The sequence below is a fragment of the Cyprinodon tularosa genome, unplaced genomic scaffold, assembly GCF_016077235.1.
Source record: "Cyprinodon tularosa strain WSP-4 unplaced genomic scaffold, ASM1607723v1 ctg12, whole genome shotgun sequence".
NCBI classification, from domain to species: Eukaryota; Metazoa; Chordata; class Actinopteri; order Cyprinodontiformes; family Cyprinodontidae; genus Cyprinodon; species Cyprinodon tularosa.
The window spans coordinates 64,088-84,508 of record NW_024038003.1 but is presented as its reverse complement, the minus strand read 5'-3'; the positions used below and the strand labels follow the sequence as shown (position 1 = coordinate 84,508).

Here is a 20,421-nt window from a genome sequence, read left to right as displayed (position 1 = left end):
GGGAGGAGTTAATTATGAATAGAATAAGAACCGGTGACAGTTGTTTAAATTAAACTCTTTCTAAGATGAGGAAACATCCTACTGGTTTTTGAAGTTGGTATGATACTGTAGAAACAACGGAACATGTTCCAAAAAAGTTAAAAACAAAAACCATCCACTGGACTTTGTTTTTCCAGTTTGAAGACATCTTTAAACTTGGAAACAAAGTCCAGTGGTTTGTCTTTGGAATGACTGTGACCTGGATGACTGAGAATCTTCACCAGCAATGAAACATGTTTTTATTAGTTGTAGAAAATGTTTAAATCACATATTATTATAAATGTAATTAAGTCGTAATAGGGAATTGAAATTTGACAATGTGGTTGATAAGTTAAATAGTATTGATGGGAAAAGGAAGATTTTTCTTAAAAAAACAAAACATGGGATCATTATGAGAGTTTGAGGAATAGATATTAGGATCCAATAGATGTCAGTAGTGCACCAATAATGGATACCAGCTGTTGTTAAAATCTAAAGAAGAAGATCAGGGTTGGCCCTCAGGGGCCCATTGTCCTTCATGTTTAAGATGTGTCTCCACTCAAGCACACCTGATTCAAATGATTGCATTACCTCCTCAGCAAGCTTCAAGTGCTCCAAAAGCCTGTTTCTCTCATTTTCATTCAGGTCAGGTGTCTGGAGACAGGGGAGCACTGAAAACATGTAGGAAAAAGGGCCCTGAGGACCAGGGTTAACAAACCCTGTTTTAGACCACTGCACTAAGACGGTTGTGCCTTTTTGTACAGGGCCCTGCTATACTGTAAGAGCCATATCTTGCCATCAAAAACCTCTGGATCTGGACTGATTGATTTGTTTTCAACGTGATTTTTGAGGGGGGAAATCAAGGGAAGGGAAGAACAGGGGGGCACTGAATCAAAGTGGCTTGAGGTGCTGCAATGTATGGTTTGCTCCTGGAGCTGTCCTCTAAAAGTGTCTGTTTTTGTGTTTTATTTAGTTCTAACATTTAAGGATTCCATCTTGCTGATATGCTTTATAAGGAGGCTGATTCTGTTCTTAGCAGGACACTTTGCAACCGGCCAATTTGTCAGAATTACAAATACTTGGTTTAGTAAAACATTTATTAATCTGTCCATTTTCTCTTGGCCTGCGTCACATAAATATGTAAAAGAAAATATTCTGCTTTTCGAAACGGATCAAGTATAAAAACTGCTAGGTGCGTTGCGCCTGCGCAGTTCATCACTGACCCTGCGCATGCGCAGCCGCGATGACGTCAACGTTGCTGCGGAAATCAGGAGGCTGTTCTCGGACTCCGAAAGCAAGACTCCTTCTTAGAAAATAATGAACAACAAATTTGATGCGTGAGTTAATATTTTGGTAATGCATGCGCATCTGAGCAATCTACTGAACGCCTTTAATCATTAACCGATTAATTAGATGGTGACCGACGGCTACGCTGAGTTAAATGAGAGGTGTGTCAGTTTTATGGCGTGGTTCTATATTGTCTATATTTATTTTTAAACTCGCATGGGAATGGGAACCCTTATATGGAAGCACGCATTGCAAAATAAAACAATGGTGTCAATTACAAGCAGTTTTATAGGAGCGATTACGCTAGCGGGTTAGCTGTAGCTTAGCACGTCGGGAACCAAGTTAGGCCTTCAGCCTCGGCGTAGTAGTAGTGGAAGAGCAGAGGACTGTTAGTGGAAACGCGGAGGAAAGTAAACTTTCAGCTCCCTCTTTGAGAGTTAGGTGGTCTATAGCGCTGCGTCTACAAAATGGATTCAATTTAATGTTACGGAATAAGTTATGGTGGATATGTGATGTTTGTTGGTTCATTACAACTTTTGTATTAAGATTTGTGCGGAAAAATTAGCTCATCAAAGTCTGCAAACTATAGTAATCAGCAACGGATCTTGACGCCACGAGGTCATACGTAACGTTTAGGTTTGGTTTCTCCATTTCAGCTGAACCTCTGTTTTATAAAAGTCAAGTAAACATGGACTTATTTGTAACTGAAGCTTAATAAATGAACCGCTCTGTTAATAATTACACCCTACATTATGATCTTAAACTTGATTCAAGCTGTTTTTTTGTTTTTCATTCAATCCAGGCTAAAAGACGATGACAGTGGAGAGGATCAAGCCTCACCTAAGGACAGTGAAAAAGAAAAACCTGAAGAAGACGATAAAGACCAGAACATTGTAAAGAAGAAAGTAAGGCTTTTCGGTCACACCAGCAGTCAGGCAAATTTCAGGCTTTTCTGGCTGATGCCCAGAAAGCCCAGTTTTTAAGGTCAAATGTTTTTTTTTTTTTTTCAAAAATAAGAACTTAAAAAAAAAAAAAAAGCACTAATCATTTAATTTAATTTTGTTTTATTGTGAAAGAAAATTAATGGAAATACAAGACTGTTAACACTTGCATTCAATTCAATCCAGTTTATTTATATAGTGCCAATTCACAACACGTCATCTCAAGGCACTTTACAGTTCACCAGATCATACAGTCACATTGATTCAAAGTTTTCTATTTCAGGAAAACCATTTGATTACATTGACTCTGATGCAGTCCCTCACACTAAGCATGCTTATAGCGACAGTGGAGGGGAAAAACTCCCTTTTTAACAGGAAGAAACGTCCAGCAGAACCAGGTTCAGTGTGTGCGACCATCTGCCGCTTGCATGCCACTTTTAGCTAAAAACTGCTGTCGACCAATGTTTTTACTGACTGATTTAGGATTTAGCTGTTTATTTTTTCGGCAACGTAAGAAAAGCAGCTCGTTTCCTTCCACTGAATGAGCTGTTTGCCTTATGTCGATGTATTGTGCTCATAAATAACCTGGTTTTCTCCTGTGTTAGATGGTAGTTCCAGGGCCAGGAGAGCATCCCCTTCAATACAACTACACATTCTGGTACTCGAGGCGTACTCCAGGGAGACCAGCCAGCACTCAGAGCTACGAGCAGAACATCAAACAGATCGGCAGCTTCGCTTCAGTATGGAGATCATTACAATTTCTCTAAGTGCTACCGTTAGCTATAATTGATTAGCGGTCATACTAGATTTGTGGCCTCATTTAATTTATGTAAAATGTCTTTATGTTTTTAAGGTGGAGCAGTTTTGGCGTTTCTACAGCCACATGATCCGACCTGGTGACCTCACAGGTCATAGCGACTTTCACTTGTTTAAGGAAGGCATTAAACCCATGTGGGAGGTGATTGTCCATTTCTGAGGTCATCGTATTGATATACTAGTTATATTTTGGAGCCTCATTTTTTTCCCACTTTGCTTTGGTTCCTTTTTTTCCCCCAGGATGATGCCAATAAGATGGGTGGAAAGTGGATTATTCGCTTAAGGAAAGGCCTCGCGTCTCGATGTTGGGAGAACCTTATCTTGGCCATGCTGGGTGAGCAGTTCATGGTGGGAGAGGAGATCTGTGGGGCTGTTGTGTCCGTCCGCTTCCAGGTAAATCACTAAACACTTCCATTACGTGTGATCACTTAAATTCACCACTTAGACTTTTGTGTTTCTTTTATTCAGGAGGACATCATTTCTATCTGGAATAAAACGGCAAGCGACCAATCGACGACAGCTCGCATCAGAGACACATTGCGCCGAGTCCTTAACCTGCCTCCCAACACCATCATGGAGTACAAGACACATACAGACAGCATTAAGTATGTATGTCTCCTCCTTTTTTATTATTTTTCCTTCAAACTGTTTTCTAATCAATTTCACAATTTGTCTGCTTGTAAGCCTTTGAATTCCCACAGCTTGTTCTGCATTTTCTTTTTGTATGAAATCCAGTGATTTGCATGATATTCCTTACCACAGATCTTAGTTTACAATTATTACAATTTTGTCTGAATTATCAAACTATCTCTAGATCAACCAATTACCTTAAATAATCACATATAATCTTAAATGAATTAATCTTTAAGCATGGGAGGTTTTTTTGGTATAGCACAATGCAGTACAGAGTCGATTCAAAGGGCTAAAGATAAAACATAAAAGCAGGTATTAAGACGCAATTGAACTAATCTTTAATAAAAGAAGTTTGAGCGTACAGCTGTTCTGTCAACGCTTGGACATCACATGACTTGCATGTTCCAAAAGCAGCATGAAGACCAAAACAACTCAGCAGAATATGTTGATGTTAGTGGTTTTAACAAGACCTGAATGATTTTATTCAGGTTAGGAAAAAATTTTCAAAGGTGCTTAGTCATGTTATATGCTGATATGGAAAAGACTCCAAAGAAATGTGATCATGATCAAATAAGGTTATATACAGCAGGTGTGTTTTTCTATTCTTTGAGCATAAATGGAATTACAGCACACAGTGTGATAAGCAGACATAAACAGACGTGGCGCCATCTGCAGGCAGAACCCAAAAACCTATCGGAAAGCAGGTGCAACAATTTGTGCAGCTAATTAATGGAGCCTAACCGTCCTGCAATGCCTTCCATTAAAGTAACAGCATGTTATGGTCAAAGACCCACGGATATCAAACTGATCTACAGCCACCAAGCTCTAGGGAAAATTCAAGTGTCTATGAAACCTAAACAGAGACACCATATCAAGTTAAGTACAGATCAATCGGTTTATCATGTTGTCTGTACTTAGTATGATAAAATGTTTGCAGATTTATACATCAATTCTGCTTTCTGCTTCAGTAAGCACCAACATTCATACTGTATTCTGAGCATTGTTCGGGTGCTGTACCTGAACACAATACCATGAACACAAAGGGCTTTATTTTCCTAAAAAATTGAGCACAAAAACAAAATGACAAATATTCATCAGCAGAATACAGCTATCGTTCAGAAAACATTTTATACAACCATAAAAGCTGCTAGCATATACATTTGAAAATGACTTAAACTTTAAACATTAAACTTTGCAAGCTGAGTGATATTTTTAAGTTACCCAGTTTCAAATTACCTTTTTAAACTAATAATACAATATATGAATTGTATTTGAATCAAAAATTATTTTATATAATTTAAATGGTTGGCAATGAGATTAGTTCACATAAGAATAGCTCCATTGACATCACGGGTAGTTGAAGAAGCAAAGAAGATGTCAGCAGTATTTAGGAGAAAACGGTCTTTGACAGATGCTACATGCTGTCCATGTTGCTAATTAAGTCCGCTACAGTGAAGCCACTCAACTCTGGAATGTATTTTTCTGCTCCTCTTGCCTGAACACTATCTTTGTTTGTATTATGCAGAATGTTTTGATCTGTTCTTCACAATAAGTAGATTCTTATGATTTTGCCTCTTTAGCTCATCTCTTTGGAGATGAGAAATATCAGACCTGTTCTAATGCTGCAAGATCATGTCTTCCATTCTTTTTTTTTTTTCTCAGCTTTACATTGAGTTATAAAGGGGATGTTAGTTTTTCCACAGTACACCTTATGTGTGTTGATTGTTTCCCCTCTTATGTCCATTTTTTTCCTCTTGCAAAAGTCTGTTTTTCTTTAGTTTTGAATTGTGAGCTCTTAGAGAATGTTTGTGTACATTAGCCCCTCTTTGCTAAGATAGCAATGCTTATAATGTGTTTCCTATGTGGTCCATTTGCCTGCTAGCCCTAACATGAAGTTTAAATCTTCCAAAATGTTGCACAAATATTAAATTTTTTCTGGGTTTTGGGGATTTTTGTCATATTAAGAGTTTAATAACACTCTTAAACCTTTTTATTTGATGATGATGCACTGGATGCTCCTCTTTCAGAGCATGGGAAGACTTCCATGGACTGGTGAATGCTAGCGGCGGACGTTAGCCCCTCACACGGAGATAACTCTGCGAAGAGTAAGGGCTGCTGCTGCCGTACTTGATCAGAGCTTAATAGATTTCCCCCCTACATGTTTCAACCCTCCTGCTGTCTTTGCTGCTCAGGTTGGAGTGTATATGTGGCGTGTTGAGGGGTGGACTAGTCCAGGGCTGGATACCTCTGCGTGGATCGGCACTGTGCAACACGAGGACCGAGGACGTATCCACAGGAACAGAGGACCTGGAGATCATTCCCTATTTTTGTCCAATTTGATGTTTGAATGGAAAGAGATGTCAGCGATCGGTAAGGGAAACCAAAGAGAGAAAAAGTCGGTCAACCAGTGATGAAACAAGACCTTCATTATTGCTTGCAAGTTTTAACATGTTAAACTTGACAACAGGGGGAGCTTGTTTGACTGCTGTCCTCTTATCTAGCTGTTTTTACCCGACAAAGTTTACTTGACAAAATGTGTTTCATATAAAAATGGACACCATTTATTGACAGATTTCATCCAGACTGTTTACACAAGTCTGTGCTAAGGAGCTTTAGCAGGACTCAAAACCAGTGGATGATGATTTATTACAGTGATGTTTTTTAACACCATTCCTCATTCTTTCTGAACACAATGACCTTTATTTTCATGTTCATTATGTCTATACTGCATCATCCATCATATCCTGTGGTGAACAGAAAGTTGTACGAGGGCTGTCTTGCAAGTTCACAACTAGCTGCCAAATAACAGTGGTGGAGACCTGTGGACATCTTGATCGGTTCAAGGTTAACGATGTCTTCAAATGGTTCTTGGAATAGACTTTTCCCCAAAGGCCCATTTTAAAGGCATGCTGAAACCAACACTTATCACCTTTTACAGTTTATCAACAAAATATATGAACTTTGCAGAGGATCGGGTTTGTTTTTCCATTTCATGCTGGACAGTATTTCTTTTAAAACTTCTGAATATGGTGTTGAAGGCTGTTTCTGCCCAAACTGTTGGTGCAAATGATTGAAAATAAAAACACTGATTGGGATGTGCACCTGATGGATTCTAGCAATAAAAGTAAAATATGCATCTGCTGCTAAAGCTGTCTCGATTGTTTCATTACTGCTATCTGGAAGAGAAGTGTAACCATAGAGGTAAATAAACCAAACCACTGCTGTAAAATTTAATTTTCTTAACCTTTTCCGTCACTGTCCAGAGCTCGGTGCATCTCCTGCAGAGTCTGTATGTCTTTTAGTTTTCAGCTCATCTCAAAGAACATGTGATTCTGCAAAGATAGATTATAGATAGTCAATGAGTACATGTCTTAAAGAGAGGCTTTGTATTATATATATATATGAATTAGTCTATAGTGCAAACATGGTATTTGCACAATCTAAAAGGAAATGTATATGATCTAAATACCTCTATCTGAAATGTTGCTGTTGCAAAAATGTATGTATGAATCTGCAGATTCAGGAGCAGCTTTAATGTTAATTGTGCACAGTGGTTTAATTCTGTATTGTTTTTAGAGTTACTCAAACTCGTAATGGTTAAGGCCTGTTCCACAAAAGCTGATTTTAGAAATCCAGGAAAGGCGATAAAACCAAGGTGGAAGCAGCTCATCAGTTACACGACAGCTAAGCCATGCTCAACATGTGCAGCTATGTCTGACCGTCTGCAGATTTCCTCAAGTACACAAGGTTGATCGGATTCATGGGTATCGGCAAATGATAGATCAATTAAATAGCCTGAAATAAACATTTACCACTTAGCTTAAAATATAATTTAAAATGTTATCAACTTACACAATAACCATGGAAACAAGTTCTAACAAGCTGAACCCAAACGTGATGGATTCATACAACTGTTCTGGCATTCAGTCCCTCTGTGGGTTAATGGTTTAAATCTTTGACATGAATGTGGGGGTACATTTAGAATTACATCTGGTATAAAAACTATCAAGTAGCAGGTAATTGACATTTTTGGTTCCACATGCTGTAAATCTTCCCACAGATCTAATATGACTTGACCAAAGAGGCCTGCAGCAGCTCAACGTTTCTGGTATCTAAAATGTTGACTATATTGTGCTAAGTTCCAGCACTCATATTTGATCATCTTATTTAATTTAGGTGTTACAATAAGCTCATGTTTCTGAGGTAGAGGGTGCCGCAGCATCCCTCTGAATTCATGCCAGCAGAAGAGCTGGACCTTAACTAAACCAACGGGAGGGACGGGTTCTGGAGTGATGGACTGGGCCAAGCCACTTTTGACTTCACTTCCCTAAAGATGTCGTCTGCCTCACAGACCATTTTAGGCAAAAAGAAAAAAAAAATGTGATCAGTTGCTTTAATACACATGTTTATGATGGACAATGAGCCAAACCAAAACTCCCTCTTAGCAGAACGTTGGGTTTTTCCGTTAACAAAATCCCCTTCATTTGCTAGTGTTGTATCTTCATGTGTTTGATCCGCCGCACCAATAGCATTAGGAAGGCTGTATCAAAAAAGAACTGTTCTGCTTATTTTGTGATTTTTAGCTTCATTTATGTCACCTGTATTATAATATTTCTGCTTGATGTAGTTTATGTGGTTGAGGAAAGTTATGGAGACAAGCTTATCATTTTTAAACAAAATACACACTTCTGATGGTGCAGCAAATGGTGGCCCTCCTACAGGAACATACTAGTGAAACAGATGATCTGTGTAACAGCAACATGGATCTGTATAGAGACCCAGTAGTCTGCAGAGGTAACTGATGCCATCCCCAGAAGTGGTAACACTCTAGTAGGTGATTGTTGGAAAACCAAATCTGTACACCAGGAGGAACTCACGTTTGGAGCTCCTTCTAAGGCCTGACTTTATGGACACTACTTTAGCTACTTTATCAGGCATTTTTTTTTACACCTTCAACCTAACTACAGCCTATTAAAGCCATTTCTGTCAAACTCAGAACAGCAACAGTCTTCAAAAACAATTGAAAAAGTGGAAATTATAAAGTTATTAATGGTATATGCTGCCATTATAATAAAGTACTTTGCCTAATATGTTTTAGTGGTTTTTAATGTGGGCTTGAGGAAAAAATAAAACAACACCCACTGATATCAGTGTAAAGCTGACTAAACAGACAAGGCACCAGGATTAACTAAGACTGACCGTTAGCCTAGTCTGGAGCAGGGTGACTGCACAGAATAAATCACCATGGTAAATTATGCTTCACTGCTTTTTGTGAAACTGAGTCGACGTTTAATAAACCAGGATATCTGGAAAATCCCAGCTTGATCTCTTAACTTGATTTTGTGAAACAGGCCTCAGGAATCGCATATAATTGGCCACCTTTGGTTCTAGAAACATGAGAGGCCAATGAGCATCTTAGCCTCCACACAATTATGGTGTTTTTCACAAACTAAAATAATCGTATAGAAGTGCAAAAGCCTTTCAGCCAGTTTAACAGCAATGTGCAGCAACAGGTGGGTGAGGGGCAGCTCTTAATATATGCTTTGTGAAATGGCAGATTTACTTTTCTCTGCATTTCACGAAAAGGGAATTTTCTCTGTAGGACGTTCAGGGTAAAAGGAAATCCGAGATTTTCAAAGCCAAGGCTTTTTAAAATGAAAATTGTGAACTGGTGCCTAGATTACATTAAATGCCAGCTTGAGTACCATCAAAGTTGGAGCATGATTAAAGAGAGACCATTAGAATCTGCTCTGAATCAACATGATTTTCTATAATATAGGTGTATTATCTGTTGGTGGCTGATAAGACGCTGTGGATTAACCACAGATATGACAAAGCATAGCAGAATATATATGAGTATAATCTGTAAAACTATGGAGGAAACACACTGAAGACACTTCAATCAGCTACACCAAGAGAAGATCCATACTTGCCAGTAAAAAAGTAGCTGCTAGAAGCAGGAGTTTAGTATTTGGCTCCAAACTCTGTGTCACTGCAGAAAAAAACCAAATCCACATTAGAACAGTTCAGAGATGGCAGGAAAGACCTTAAACAGTTTTATTAAAATGCTTTATCACATGTTAGTACAGCTGAAGGTTTCTTTGCTGTTTTTTTCAATCAGTGTTGAGTCTGTTTAGTGATTATTCTGTAGTATTTTGCTGGATAACTCAAACATGTCAGAATATTGTATATCTTCTGCATTAGGAAGTATAGCATTTATACCCCTTAATTTACATTAATTAATACCCCTTACATTAATTATTTCCTTTTTTTCTCTAGTGCCTAATCCCAACCTTTTCATTACTATAAACTTATATAAAAACTATTTTAGGGGACAAAGCAAACGTGTGGACAAACCTGCCCTGGTCAATTTTGACCAAAAATCTTTCCCTTTTGGACCAAATGAAAAATATGATGGAAAAAGCAGCACTGCAGACAACCCTGGATACACCATTCCCAGGATGCAACTTTTTTTTACAATAGGAAGTTAAAGCAGAATCAGCGGCTGGTCTTGACATTTTCAGACACCTCTAAGTGTTATTGCTGGTCTGTCTGACAAATCAAAATACTGTTCATGCTGCCACAAGTTATTTATTTTTTTGTTTGTTTTTTGCAATGGTTAAAAATGCAAAATCAGGCAGATGTTTCCAAGAGGCACATGACAGCTTAATTTAAGGGTTTATGATAATTTTTCTGTTGACATCTCAGTTACTGCCAGAGGGAGAAGAGTTTAAACTTGTTTCACTAGAATTCAAAAGAACGAAGAGCTTAATGGGGTAAGAAAAAATACAATTTCTTAAAGCACAACTCACCCTCCAACCCAAAATATTCATTATCCATGTTACGTTCATTGCTGAAGCTGGGCCATTTCTTCCAGATCGTACCTATTTGCTCTCCAATCTTGGAAACAATCTGTTAATCGGTTAGATTTATATTTGAATACAGTCAAAGTTAAATGAAACAAAATTTAGTTGCCTTAAATAAAATAAGATAAAATATATAAGATAAGATAAATATTGTGGCGCAGCACAGTGGAGAAATTTTGGCTTGTTTGAAGAAAAGCAAAGACAATGAAAGCATACAGTACAGGTGCACTAACTACTAATTATAAAGTATGAAAACAAAGAGTTAAAATAGTGTAAAAAAACATCTCTGCAAAAAAAAACTTGTGCAGGTATTAAAAAGTGCATACTTAGATTAAATGAAAACTGTTGACAAAAAAGAGAAACATCTGCCCATTAATAAACAAAATGAAAAACAAAATGGATTTTGGAAAAAAAACTCAAAGCAGGTTAAATACTGTGCAGATAGCAGGTAAAACTGCAATAATGTTTTTGAGGTGCAAAAACATTCACTGAGCAGGTAAATATTGGAATTACCGTAACAGCATAGTAGTAAACAATTATTGGGACTGGGAGGAAGGATCTGTGATAGGGTTCCTTTGGGCACTTAGGGTGCAGGGTTTTTTCCATGAAGGTTTGTGTTTTTTCAGTTTATGAGTTGGGGCAGTTAGACAGACGGGCACGTGTGGAAATTTGCAGTGATTTGCAATATTAATCATGTCTCTATTCACAACAAAATAAATCTATGTATTATATTAGGAGTTTTAAGCAATATATTACAAAGTTGTGCATAAATATGAAGCAGAGGGCATGTTACAAAAAAGTGGGGCGTACTCTTAAAAGTCATATTTGCTTTTTCTTCACGTTATGTTAGGGAATAGGGAGAAATATGTCTGGTATGACAGCAAATGGTGCATTTTAGTTTACATGAAAAAAGTTTGTGTGCTGAAAAACCATATGGAGCTGAAAACGCAGACTTTACATAGAAGCATGGTGGTGGCACCATAATGCTGATAGGATTGTTTTATTCAACAGAATTAGTAAAGTTGATCAGAGCTGAGAGGATGATGAATGGAATTCGAAATGGAATTACATATGCATATATATACATATAAAGTTATATATGTATATATTTATATTATTTTGTGTGGTTTCGTTGTATATATATATATATATATATATATATATATATATATATATATATATATATGTTTGCATATCTGGAGTGTGTAACAAAAGTAATTTCCCTCTTGGATTATTAAAGTATGTCTGAGTCTGAGTCTGAAATAACCAGAGGAGAAAACATGCAAGCGGCTACAAGTGATATAAGAGAAAATCAGAGATATTTGAATAATTCAACACGAGATATGTTTAACAGCTATGCATACTATTGCTAGGTACTCTGTGTACGGTACTATAAATAGGATTACCTGAAACTGTTGGTTGGAAAAACAGCGGCACGGGCAGCAGGGGCCCTGGATTTGAATTCTTGAGGCTCCTTCCAAGTCGCACACCTCCAGGAGAGGAGTGAACATGCTCCACCTGAACACACAGTTTGCCAAATGCAGAAAAAAGCAATCTGACAATCTTGGTGGTGCAGCTCACTCTGAAGACCAGATTTTCAGCACCAAAACCAGGGTCAGTTCAAGGCCAGAATGGCTCAAATTGGACCATAATTTATTTTCACATGACTGAGAGATTATTTATATCAAGTCATTTCAACCTTTCCCAGGTCAGTTCCAATTAAAACACACTATAGTAGATCATGCTTTTATGAAAAGGCATTCAGCCTAGCCCTGGTGTCAAATTTGTGCCATTTGAAGAAAGTATTTTGCTTTGACTCTTCCCATTACTAAGAGCTTTAAGCATCTCTGTGGGTGTATTTCAGTGCAGACAGCTGCTTTGTGCATAAACTCTACCAGGTTTAGACTGCAGCTGGGTTGTGTGGAACATTAGAGACTCTAATTGCTATTTACAGAAAGGCTCAGGAATTTAAGCAGCTCCATCTTGTCAGATGATGCAGCGACAGAAAAAAGCTGTTCAGTTGAGGTTTTATTTATATCTAAAAGGTATCATTTTAAAAACCACAAAGCAGGCTTAGATCGTTTTGTTTTTTTTTAGAAGACTTTTGCTCAGTTTTTCTGATAACATTTCGACACCTATCCAGGAGTCTTTCTCAGTTCTTAATTTAATTTTCAAAAAAGGTTCTGATGTGCTATGACCACATTTACATTTGTAAGTTTATTTTCTAGTATTAGTTTTTTTAATTTTAGATCCTACCTGATAATACATTCAGATGTAAGTCTTACAAATTTGTTTATATATTTTATATTTTTAATAGTTACTGTATTAAGGGAAGACATGTTGGAGCTTTCATCCTCTTTCTACTTGGCTACAATCTTGGAAGTTTTTTAGTGTGGGGTTTATTATTTGAATAAAACAAGGACTGGGGATAAGTTATACATATTTAAACATATAATGCCCTTCTCCATTATAACTGTTGTATAGAGACACTGATGTCATTGCAATACCATCTGCTCCCAATTATTACTTAATGAATGTAAATGATCATTTGCATGCTGTGTTTGACTTTGGTGACAAAAAAAAAAAACTGTCGGGTTTAGTCAAATTATGTAACTAAATATTTATTTTTGCAGAAACAGTAGATTCTGTGGAAATATTTTTTTTTATTTTAGAAACGACAGACCTAGTTAAAATCACAATTTCTGGTAAACTGTGATGCTGGACGTCCATTTATTAACCCTTACTTTTAATTTAATGTTGACCATTTCATTTGAATTAGAACATTTTACTATAGGATTGGCAAGGCAATACTAAAGGTTTATGATTTGTTTGAAGAAGTTTTTTGGCACTTGTGCTTTCTAACAGGAGGGGGGCAACCTATAGACGGATTCAATAGAATAGAGACTGGTTAAGATCTTTATATGGGGTATCCCATTCACATCGGCGAAGGATTTAGGAAAATAGCATCTGGTTAGCTGTTTGTAGCAGCACCCACGGTGCATGAAAATGTTCACACTTCATACAAGGCCTGCATATCATCTGTTCTTCCAACATGCAAATCTTATTATGTGGCATGAAATAAACGACTATTTTATGATCCTATGAAGACAAGAGCTAACGAACGGTGTTCTGGCTGACTGACCTCTGACATACAGTGCCAATGAGATGCTTTTGAGGTGTATATGCCCGAATCTCCATCAGGCAGCAGCCAAAGCAGCAGGCATCTACCCTGAGGGGCCTTTCAAAATAAAAGACCTGCCTTCCCTGATAGTCATAACCCTGCAGTGAACAGGCCCTGGCTGGACCGCAGCACTGGAGACACACACAGGAGCTCTCTAAAAGAAAGGAGAGAACAGCGAATAAGAAAGGTTGCTCAACGACTTTTGCCTCTATGGTTAATATGCTGATTTTCCTTATAGCTGAAACAAGTACCCTCCACAGCCACAAACATCTGTGACTTGCAACTTCCTGTGGAGATGCTGTAAATCCTTCTGGAGACACACTGTGGGCCTGGAATGGAAGAGTGCAGCTTAACACAAGGAAACACACAAATAACACTGAAGTCATGTTATAAGGCAAAAGTAAACTGTCTCTCTGTGTTTGAGCGTTGTGCAGGTCAGGGGATAATAGCAAAGCCCTGCTCCTAACCTCGGTTTGTTGAGCATCATTACCTAAACACATAATGAGAATCCAAACATTCCTTGATAAACAAAAAGAAAACTGATCTGGAAAGGCTGTTTGTGAAAAAGCCATAGCATACTAGGACATCTTTTAGCTTTGATGTGTAGCATATGTCAGCAGGACTTTATAGGTCTGTTATATTGTGGTGCCCATTGTTAAACCAGTCCTTTTTAGAGCATTGTTTGGATGATACAACCATAATAGTAGACTGTTGCTGTTTTTTTTATTTTTGAAAGAGTGACAGGAAATGTGGTACAGTGAGAGGAGAGGATGAGTTGGGACTCATTCTAGTGTTCACATCTCTTCCATATTAGTCAAAACTCCAACATCTACAAACATCTGTGAAGGACAGGGTCCCTACTAGAAGATCAGCTAATTCAAGGCCCCATAAAGGGATAAAACCTTAGCAATAAATCCAGTTGTGAAACTTTTTTACTACTGAATATTTCACAGTCAACTGTTAGTGGTATTATAGGACAAGGAAAGTCACTAGGAATGACAGAAACCCAGGCAATAAGTGATGAGCCATATAAGATGACAGAGGGGGCAGCAAAAGCTGAACTAAGCAGGTGAATATTTACAGCTCTCGGTAAAGGTAATTGAAGCTTATGGCTGATAAATTAGCTCCGTAACAGAGGATTATTTCAATGGAATCAGTTTCTTTGCCAAGTAGCTGCCTAAAGGTCAGTGCATCGGATGCAAGGGCGTAAATCACAACAACACTGGACTCTAGAGCAGCAGAGAACTCTTCTGGAGGAGTCTAGGTTTAGCCAAGAGAACAATGACAAAGAAGAGAAATTAAAATAATTTATAATTATAATTCAGGGGGCATTTGGAGTATTTAATACCCACAGCTCTAATTGGACAGTTTAGGGATGGCATCTTTCTTTTCCAACATTGCTCTGCAAGAGTCCTGATCTTAACTCAGCAGAACAGTTTTCAGATAAATTAAAGACAGGCCTTCCTACCCAACATCAGTGTCAGACCTCACAAATATGCTTCACAAATAATAAAAACAATGTCTATAAAGACTCTGAAACCTTGAGGAAAGAGTTGAACATCTAGCTGCAAAGGGTGAACCGACACCTAATGAATTAATTTGGATTCTGAAAGGTATGTGACTCTGTGTGTGAAGACAATATTTTAGGGTTTACAGTGTATAATGATGGTGATTACTTTTTTCACACATCCCTTTCTATATTTAATAATACCACTGTGCCACTGTTGTGTAATTCTTATATAACTTCATTTGTGTTTAAATATTCTGGGGTTTAGTGAAGTGGTTGAATATGTCCTTTCTTTCTACCATGAGTGTATTTACTCACCCAGCAGCTCAGGTCTGACGGTCACATCTATCTGCTTGACTGTCTCTAATGCTGACAAAAACTGCAATCCTGCTTCATCTTTAAGGTTCTGCTTCATGACCTCGAATGTCTCCGGTACTGGAAGCTGTGTGCATATGTTCCTCAGCTGAGGACTGAGATCTGAACTGTGTCCTTCAGCTTCTCTGTCAGGAAGCACTTGGCAGGCTTTGGCTCCAGCTGAGGGATTCTGGCACTCACAGGAAGGGCCACATCGGTTCTTGAATGCCCTGAAGATCCCCTGGATGTGCTTCTCTCGCTCAAGTGGACCATAGGGAAGAGGCTGACTAGTCACTGCTGACATGATGCTCACCTGAAAATTACATATACAGTCAATATTTGATATCTTTTCTGTGTCTTCTTAGCATATGTGGGAAATATCTTTAAAAATGTTCACAGGACAAGTTTTATGATTAAGAAATGGTGTAATAATGATGAACAAAGTTAGAAAAGGGTTTGTGAATATAAATTTTCTAGTTTATGACCAATTCATTATTTTATTTAGTCTTTGATTTTGACTTGGCGATTCCAATACAAAACATGTATTATAAACCATTAGTTTTTAACGTATATTTAATGCTGTGGTATGTGTGTATGTCTTCTCTCCACTACCATGCTTGCCCCACAGCAGCTTATCATTCAGCTCCATTAATCTCATAAACTCTAAACGGCTTAATTGATCCTGCAGAATCAAATTACTCCCACAGTACCATGTAGCCACCACCTTGTTTCACTATGGACACAGAGCGTTTAGGGAGATGTGCAGCATCAGTTTTAAACTACATATGTTTGAAATCTTTGTTGCCAAGTGATGATATGAGTACAAATATCGTACTCATATCAACACTTGGCAATAAAAGCATTAGGTTTTTCAATACTTCACTATGGGAAAGTGCAGCTGACATCAGCCAATTATGTGTACACCAAAACCGACTACAAGTACATACAGCATTTTGTCTCCATATTATCTTGAACCACCAACAAAACCAGCAAGGAAGAAAGGGCTCAGTCCCCTCATTTAGCTTACCGGAGGCTTGTTAACTAACCACTTATTTGATTCAGGTGTGTTTAAATAGGGGGTATGAAATAGTTGCATGATAGTAGCTCTTAAAGACTGCAGTTGAGCGCCCCTTTTGTAGAGTTTTTTTTTTTTTTTTCATTTAGACAGATGTGGAAAGAAAAAGTGCAGATTTTCATCTTTGAACAGGCATGCAGGGTTTCCTCCAATGTATTACAAACTTTACTCGCCCTCCTGTTAGGATAAAACAAAATAGCTGCAGGTATCTTAACCATTATTAGCCTTTAGTGCTTTTACCTCAAATTAAGTGAGATGATTCACCTATAATGATCTCTGACGGATGGCTCACTTGAAAACAACCTGGCAGGTAAACAGAGGGATTCTTAACTCCACCAAGAGAACTGTTTGCAATGTAACGTTGTTTTAACTCTCTATCTAAATGTTTAACCCATTTAGATGATGTTTGGTTGGAAGATTCTCCACTTATTTCGTATTAAATCTCTGTGCATGCATGTGTTTTTATGCCATCCAGCATGGCAACGTAAACAGACAGCAACTGCACATCCCCTACTGTTAAAATCATTTCTAACCAACCAGTGATTGGTTTGAAAACCCTTAATTTAACAGATTGTGAATATATGTTGTGGAATTTAACAGAAAACATTTCCCCCCTCTGATCCAGTGTTTCTCACAGCAGAAATAAGTCTCTGCCTTTGGCAGCAACATAAACACCACTCCTGCCATACAGTCAAGCCTGTGGCTCTTTATGTATTCAAGTCACACACTGCCACTGCTGTCTTACAATTTGGCCACTAGGAAAACAACACTAATGTCCTGCTTAACTACACACCCCATATGTAATATGATCTCTAAAGGATCAAAAATTGAAACTTAACACTTCTCATCTGATCCCATATATGAAAGGAACAATTAGAAAAACATCTCATGTTTTCTTACCAAAAGTGGTTAAACTCCATGCATCTGGTCCAACCAAGTGAATCGAAATGATCAGGAGTTCAGAAGCAATCTCTTCACCACCTGTGTGTAACTAGTTATGCAGGAACGTCTTATTCTTTCTATGTCTCACGACAACCGACCACCCAAAAAAAAACTTGACTTGACTTTCGTTTCCATCTCAACCAGCCGGATCTCCTCTTTGTTCTACTATAAAGGCACCACTCAGCCATGCAATTGAACTCCTGTGTCCAGAGATGGGCGGGCCATACGATGGAGATTGTGTTTCAGAGGGAGGGAGACGTTCCTGCTCTCTTGGCTTTTAAAGATTATGTTGGATATCAGATAGCGGCTATGTTATTCATAATAGAAAAAAAATAAATAAAGGCAGAAGTTTACATCAGTCTCGTAGCCAATATGTGTTTTATAAAAAACACATATTTGTTACATTAGAAAACATACATGTGGAACCTCGATATGGTATTTCTTAAAGTTAGCTTGATTGACTTGCAGGAGATGTTGTTGTATAAAAAGCTGTGAAAAAGTGTCCCTTACAGATATAATTTTTCCATTTTATGGATTCTTCAAACATGAGGAAGTTGTTCATGTCCTACATCCACATCCCAGCTCTCTGTTTTTTTAAACATTCTTGGGACCATCAACCTGTTTTCAGCAAATATTAGGAGGGCATTTAAGCCCTCTGCGGTCAGTGGTGATTTTCACCTTAAAGAAACCCTATAGACCCTATAGGGTTTAGTATAGAGGACTTTTTTCTCTCTTAGTATTGAATCAGTAATTCTCACCTGGCCTGAGTCAAGGAGGTTGCAATGCTTTGGCCTTTTTTTGACCTCCTGTATGAGTCGAATATACGGTGACCAGATGTCCTCCCGATTTCTGAGGACAGTCCCCAATTTTGGACCAGCTGTCCCTGGAAATGTCCCTGCTTTTAGTGTTTTATGAATGAGGGGGGCAATGTTGTGTGTAGAATGTTAACATCTGGTTGGCAGCTGTTAATGTATAGATGAGGAGCAGAGCGCAACACTTAAAAAAAAAAAGATGAGCAAGTTTGCTATCACAACAGGTCTCAGCTGCCCTGTGTTATGGTGAGGGTGTTAATCAGTTAATTTTATTTGAAAAGGGCTGATCATTGTGATAAATGTTTGGTTTGTGCCCAGGTTGATAAAAAAAAAGACTTTGATGGGTTTCATTTTATTATAGATCTATCCATCCATCCTCTTCCACTTATTCGGCGTCTGGTCGCCTGGGTAGTCCCTCTCTCCAGCCACTTGGGCCAGCTCCTCCGGAGGAATCCCAAGGCGCTCCCAGGCCAGCCGAGAAACATAGTCCCTCCAGCGTGTCCTGGTTCTCCCCCTGGGCCTCCTCCCGGTTGGATGTGCCTGGAACACCTCACCAGGGAGACATCCAGGAGGCATCCTAACCAGATGCCCGAGCTACCTTAACTGGCTCCTCTGGATGTGGAGGAGCAGCAGCTCTATTCTGTGTCCTCCCCGGATGACTGAGCTCCTCACCCTATCTCTAAGGGAGACACTTTATTAAAGATGAGGACCGGATATGGAACATAAATCAAGCTAATCAATAAAAAGTAAGACGGACCATTGGCTGCAGCTGGAAAGAGGAAATAGACTCAGATAAAATTAAACAGAATGATTGAAAACTCCTTGTAAGGCGCTAATCTGGTTCTGTAGTTCTCCAGGGATCAACAAGGGTTCACCTAAAGATGTTTTTAGTGCTGATTGATGATCATTAGTTTATATCTTCAGATGGTTCGTTAGTGTAAATAGGGTTATATGTTGTTTTGTTGTTTTATACACTTCCAGGCTTAGGTCTACTTTTCTACCACTCAGTTTGCATGTATGAAAGTTCCTCATTATAAAAAATAAGAGGCAGTAAAGGGAAAACTGAATGAGACAAGATCTGCATGATCTGAGAATGATGGAGGAAAAGATAACCACCTGGTAAATGTTCATTTATTCGGTTGTTTTTGCTTTTAGCTCAAAATATTATGGTGATTAGCCTTTTTATTATTTAATCAGGTGAGATAACAACAATAATAATAATAATCAAGATCATCATAATGAATGAGAACGGAGGAAAATAGGAACACTGAAAGAAAGATGATTTGAAGAGAAAAAAGAAAAAATCTACTTCGAGTAAAACAGAGATCAGGCAGAAGTCAGCAAGAAAGAAAAGAAGATGGAAGAAGACAGAGAAGACTGATTGACCAGATGACACAAATAAACACTATTGATTTATTAATTTTATTAATGTTAGGAAATAGAAGAGGCACATTCCTGGATTTAACACTTGATTTTTGTTGTTTAAATATTAATAAATATGTAAAAATGGATAAAAGCATCACTGTTTTCATTTCCTGTTTTAATTTTGATGATATGTATTTATTTTTATCTATGAGCTGGAAATGTCCCCAGATTGAAATTTCAGAAATCTGGTTACCTTAATTAAATGTACACTTGAAGTTATCTTTCCAGGCCTGCTGTAGCACGTTTTCTCTCTATTGTGAATATTTTTCGTTTGAGGAGTTTAGTTGAAACAAAGTGCAAACAGGTCTCTATGACCAATAGATTATTGGAGATATAAATATTTAATAAAATAAACCAGCAAAAAAAACTTTCAGAGAAATAAGGGACTCAAGACCTGCAGAGCTGAAACAAAGTGCTTAATGGAAGATTTCACAAGGAGCATTTTTTTTTTACTGGTTAAAAACTGGGAGAGGAAGATCAGAACAAATGAAACAGGGAAACAGCTAAAGAAGATTAAAGGAATTATTTAAGAGAAGTTTTTCAACTCACAGTATTCGTACCTAA

At 37.9% G+C, this 20,421-nt stretch overlaps 2 protein-coding genes across 5 annotated transcripts; one reads left to right on the top strand and one right to left on the bottom strand.

Annotated features, from left to right (window-relative positions):
* Positions 1-1,228: 1,228 nt before the first annotated feature.
* Positions 1,229-6,846, top strand: eif4e2 (eukaryotic translation initiation factor 4E family member 2). Of its 3 annotated transcripts, none has more exons than XM_038269655.1 (8): positions 1,229-1,355; positions 2,108-2,210; positions 2,852-2,986; positions 3,100-3,204; positions 3,303-3,455; positions 3,531-3,667; positions 5,723-5,800; positions 5,888-6,846. In XM_038269655.1, the coding sequence occupies exons 1-7, from the start codon at positions 1,336-1,338 to the stop codon at positions 5,769-5,771; spliced, it is 702 nt and encodes a 233-aa protein (XP_038125583.1). In that variant the 5' UTR covers positions 1,229-1,335; the 3' UTR covers positions 5,772-5,800; positions 5,888-6,846. The 3 variants fall into 3 exon arrangements, with proteins under 3 accessions (XP_038125583.1, XP_038125568.1, XP_038125575.1); XM_038269640.1 differs by having other exon boundaries at positions 1,328-1,466; XM_038269647.1 differs by having other exon boundaries at positions 1,328-1,466; positions 3,531-3,671.
* Positions 5,341-17,802, bottom strand: LOC119772911 (phospholipid scramblase family member 5). 2 transcript variants are annotated; one of them, XM_038269628.1, is made up of 8 exons: positions 17,579-17,802; positions 15,568-15,916; positions 13,994-14,071; positions 13,704-13,896; positions 11,968-12,079; positions 10,508-10,607; positions 9,625-9,687; positions 5,341-7,027 (listed from the first exon to the last, which is right to left on the bottom strand). In XM_038269628.1, the coding sequence occupies exons 2-8, from the start codon at positions 15,905-15,907 to the stop codon at positions 7,011-7,013; spliced, it is 903 nt and encodes a 300-aa protein (XP_038125556.1). In that variant the 5' UTR covers positions 15,908-15,916; positions 17,579-17,802; the 3' UTR covers positions 5,341-7,010. The 2 variants fall into 2 exon arrangements, with proteins under 2 accessions (XP_038125556.1, XP_038125547.1); XM_038269619.1 differs by having other exon boundaries at positions 9,629-9,687.
* Between the last annotated feature and the right edge of the window lie 2,619 nt (positions 17,803-20,421).